This window comes from Limulus polyphemus, unplaced genomic scaffold (assembly GCF_000517525.1).
Source record: "Limulus polyphemus unplaced genomic scaffold, Limulus_polyphemus-2.1.2 Scaffold2717, whole genome shotgun sequence".
NCBI classification, from domain to species: Eukaryota; Metazoa; Arthropoda; class Merostomata; order Xiphosura; family Limulidae; genus Limulus; species Limulus polyphemus.
This window is the reverse complement of record NW_013668327.1, coordinates 157,583-162,742: the sequence shown is the minus strand read 5'-3', so window position 1 is coordinate 162,742 and position 5,160 is coordinate 157,583. Positions and strand designations below refer to the sequence as shown.

General features: G+C 30.8%; 1 protein-coding gene across 1 annotated transcript in view; it reads left to right on the top strand.

The window, feature by feature from the left end:
* The first annotated feature begins 1,029 nt into the window (after nt 1-1,029).
* LOC106467722 (cytochrome c oxidase assembly factor 5-like) overlaps nt 1,030-5,160 on the top strand; it is an 8,334-nt gene continuing 4,203 nt past the window's right edge. Inside the window, exon 1 of the mRNA XM_013928097.2 lies at nt 1,030-1,281. Within this exon, the coding sequence (XP_013783551.1) occupies nt 1,174-1,281 (108 nt within the window). The 5' untranslated portion in view covers nt 1,030-1,173. The remainder of the gene's footprint in view (nt 1,282-5,160) is intronic.

The window sequence follows — 5,160 nt, the reverse complement described above, 5'->3', positions numbered from 1 at the left end:
AAATTGAGCGAATCTTGATTTGTCTGAGAACAATACAGTTTTACAAAAATCCAGAGGCTTGCTCATCATATCACTTGCCCACTTCTTTCGTCTGACTATGTTGGCAGGTCTTAATAAGGGCTTTGGTCTAGCTGCTCTGCAACGATAACCCAATCTGTGGAGAATCCGTTGAACAGATTTCGGGCTCATCCCACCAACTCTAGCCACTTCTGCAGTCGTTAATCTGGGATCCATTATGATGCTCCTCTTGACAGCCCTTTTTGTCCTCTCCGATGGACCAGGACGCTGCTCAGTTGTTTCCTTGCCATGTTTCCTGAACTGCACGATGAATCTGTTGACTGTCGAAAGCGGGATTTCCAAATTCTGCGAAATTTGCCGCTGACTTATTCCACCATCTGCTTGACCAACGATTCCTTCCTGTAACAAAATCTGACAATTAGAGAGAACCTTGAGTTCTAGGCATGTTGTAGCATAAGATAATTAGTGTGCGGACCATTTTCATTCATATAGTGCTCTGTGAACTCAAATTAGTTAGCATAAATCAGTTAACTGACGAAAAATTAGGTGTCTATTTACTTATGACCACTCAGTGTAGATCGGAGAGAGCATTACATTCCATAGTGCGATATTTTTCAAACCTGTTAGCAGGCCTAACTGACTACTCTTCGGGAAAACTACAGCAAGAAGCTTATAACACTAAATATTGAGGTTCGATACTCACGATGGGTTCAGTACAGATAGCCCATTGTGTAACTTTGCGCTTAAAAACAAATGAATTTACTACCATTCTCTTCATTTATAAGAAAGCATGAGCAAAATATTCATTTATATCAAAAATATATAATTTATACACTAAAATTATCAATTTTTAATACCTAATGGACACATCTATGTGCTACAACTATAATAAATATTAACTCCACAAAGTAATATGAATGAAATAATATATCACTGAAGAATATATGTAAATATAGACTGTTTAGTATTAATTTCTTATTTAATTTTAAAACATATTATATTTTCTTTTTCCACAAACCTATAAACGGTCATTTCTGAATGTTTATGTTGAACTCAATAGTTGTATTATTTACTCACGTTTGTCAATGTATTATCATATGAAATCGTTAACTCACTTTTAGTAAATTTATCAGAAACTTTTCAGTTTTGTTAAATATGCCGAAATATTACGAAGAAATTGCGGAACTTAATGACAAGAAACCATGTGCTGGTTTGAGGGAAGACCTCAAAGCTTGCTTGATATCTACAGATTGTGTTAGAGTAGTAAGTAGACCAATTTCAACTACTACTACTGAGTTGAACTGCGCTGAAGTTTTCTTATTTTTTCTCATTTCTTCGCGAAACAATAAACAAATAAGAAAGGGGAATTAATTTAGTATTTGTGAATCATAGATTTAACTTTCTTAACTTAGCTTCTTATACACTTTAAAAATAGACTTGAGTTATGATGTTTATTATTTTAAATTTAATGTAATGTAATGCTAGTAATTACTTAGGGCGGTTACTATAGTATTATGTAAAATTTCTGAACTCAAATGATTATCTTAATATCTTATATACCCAACTATGCTATTTTTCATAAAGTTTTCCTAATTTGTCACTATTCTAACAAACAAATTAGAAAAAGAATATGCCACAAGCTCCAGGGAACAAAATATTGGACTGACCACAACAAATTTGTGTCTCTGGTAAACTTAATGATCACAAAGATAAGTCTATTTTATGAGTTGCTCTGTTAAGAGTTAATTAGTGGCCAGGTACTCTTCTTAACATCCTATGAAGTATTTGAAATTGTTATTTAGACCAGAAGGTATATTTAAGAAGAAGGAAAAACCAAAAATATTATTTTACTAATTAATGAAATAAAAACGTATTGGCTTGAAAAAAAATGCAATAAAATCAAGTGTGTGTAAGACTGGAGTACACAGAACAGTTATAGTACCTTATATGCAATTGTAGCACAATTTTATAATTGGCAAATTTTTACAATGTAGCTGAAACAAACATTGACTGTGGTTGTTTGGGAATTTGGGGTGACCTACCTAATGTGCTGATGGCAGTTTGCCACTTTGCTAGTATTTTTATAACAGCTATAGTACATTATTTTATGCAGATTTATCTTCTATACAAAACTTGTTTGAATAACCTATATGATTTATTTAGATAAATTAGAAAATAATGAGTTTTCATCACTGGTATGTTGTTTTAAGAATATTCCTTCTTTTATACATGATACATATTAGTTACAAGCCGTGTGTTGGAAACAACTGCATGAAATAAACATTCAAATATGTTTTGGAATTGTTTTTTACAGAAGAGATATCCTTATTGTGAAAAAGAGTTTTTTTATATAATACTTGGTTTAAAAAATTCTTGTTGTAAAGAACTTAAAAGACTTGGGCTTATTTTACCTGAAGTGAAAAATAACAAAAAACAAGAAGTTACTTCACTTACATGTTTAAACTCTAAGAGATTTGGGAGTGCTTGTAGGAAACTTGTCTCAAATGTGAAATTATGAGGTTGTATGCAGGAACTCTAATATTAGGGATATTAGAATAAGCTTTGAAAACTCAGATTTAAACTTTATTTGTAATATAATTTCATTTACAGTGTTTAAATGATCTTTTCCCTTTCATTCTGTATAATGTAAACTTTCTTCTCTGGAAAATTTCCATGTGATTGACAGTAAGTCTAGGACTTTTTTCAAGTCCATTATCTGTCAGTGTATCTACTTCTTTCTTTTGTGGATAATTTACATGTGGACCTTTTAAGTTTTTAATATATTTTATTCACCCTGTCCCCTTTCACTGCTTTTTTATTTTTTTTTACTTGTGATTTTGCAGCTTATTAGAATAGTTAAACACAATAGTGAGTTTCATTAATTTTCCTGTAAATGTTCTCAGATATTTATAGCATTCTGTGGTACATGTATGTGTTTATTAGTCTATTTCTTGAATTACATTTCAATGTTTTGCTGAGGTTCCTATGTGTCCAGTTTCCTTGATAATTCATCATGGCATATCTATTGTAGTAATGGTTTGCAAAAATTTCATCACTATTAGCTTTGTGTTTGTTTTATTGATGTTTGTAAAGGCTTTCCAAAGATACCTGTCTACCATAATGTTTTGTTCTTTGTTTTTATCATCAACCTCCCAATGAAACAGCTTTTGGTGTCTACCAGCCAATCGGTTCAAAATTTTGTTTTATCTTTGTAGTTAAGAAATGCTTTGGTAGGGAAATGCAAATTAGCAAACCTCAAGTTTTTTTTTTACTGACACCTTAGATCATTACGTTATATGTTTCTCTAGCATTTGTTAGGTATAGTGTTGAGAACTGGTTGAAACTTTAAGATCAATGATTGGTTCATTAGAGCTGATCATTCATTAGTTAGTCCTTATTTAATATAAAAAGCATACATTTACAAATCTTGAAGATTACTTGTTGCCATTTTCTTGAAGTCAGGAATGAGTTGAACTTGGGAATGCTACAAGCACAGTGGGTGGATAATAGTAATACTATCTACAGATTATACTACAAGTACAAAATTTTGTGTCTGGTTACTTGGAGACCTCTAATTGTACTTTGTTACTAGTAAGTTTACAAGCACTGTTTAATATTCCATTTACCAATGAAAACAGCATAAAATATAAATCTGTAAGAGAACTGGGTCTCAAACTGTGCATGTGTGATTTGTATTTATTTGCACTTTTTCTTTTTATCTACAACTAAATCAGAGAGTTTCCATATGTCTATTTTAATTTTTGACATATTTTATTTTGTTAGGAGATAGATGAATGCTAAATTTTGTTTCATTGCTACAAATGTATCCTGGACAGTTAGATAGAAAAAAATTCGAGCAAACACAATTAACCTGGAATGCTTTTATTTGAATTTACTGACAAATAAAGAAACTGACACTAACCAGTTATAATGGAAAGAGTTTGTTGGGTTTTCTAACTTATTATATTGATTTTATATGTAAAAGTAATGAAAGAAATATAGAACCTAATATTCTTAACTGACATGCTTTTTTGATGTAATATTATCTGTAGTACAAATGTTTGTCATTTCATTCTAACCATTAACTGTAAACCCTCCAAAGAGTTGGATGAACTTGTGAGTCACAACTCAATTTTGAATAAAAATATTCTTTTAAAAATAAATATTAAGCCCAGTATCTCATTCATCTCAATACTTGTCACTGGACAAGAACAAAATTAAAAAAACTAGTATTTTTATAGTGGTGAGGAAAATATTTTTAGGATATTAAACACTTTGTCTGCAGAATAATTCCAAATAATAAGTTAGGAGCATATTCCTTATAGAAAGAAAAGGGTGGCTGCAAGTGAAAAACAGGTGGCTCACAAAGGGTATAAGAGATAAATTAAAGAAAAGTATCACAAATTTAACAAATCAAACATCAAAATGGATATATGAAAAAAAAAAAAAAATTGGCTGAAAATGTAAAAATGAACAGTAAAGATCAAGAAAGTTAGTCAAAAAGGAAATTAGAACATCAAAATGGTTGGCTGAAAATGTAAAAATTAACATAAAGATTTTATTTAAGTGCATTAATGGTAAACAAAATGTTAGGATGGGACCTTTGAGGAATGGTAAAGGAAGGCTTGTATTTGATGGTTATGAGATGACAGGGTTATTAAATTCTGCTTTTTCTTCCATTTCTACTAATGAAGATTTAAGCAATACTTCTCATCTTGAACAGTTGATAGATGGAAACAAGATGATAATTTAATACTGAGCTTGTTAGAAGAAATTGACAAGTTTAAAGAATGATAAGACTCCTGGGACAGATAATACTTTCCCAATGATTTTGAAGGAGTTTAAGGATTGGATATGTGAGCTACTTGCTACAATATTTTTATTTTTATAAATCCTTGAATAGTGGGCAGGTGCCAGAGGATTGGAAGGTGGTTAATGTTACTTCTCTTTAAAAGGGAGGTGCTAAAAAGTGTCCCAGTAATTATAGGCCTATTAATCTTACATCAGTTGTGATAAAAGTTTTGGAAAGTCTGATAAAAAGATGCTTTGCCAAGTCTATTAAAAAGTTTAGAATTTTATTGAATAGTCAACATGATTTCATTAAGGGAAAATATTGCCTTACAACTTTTTTGACATTCTTTG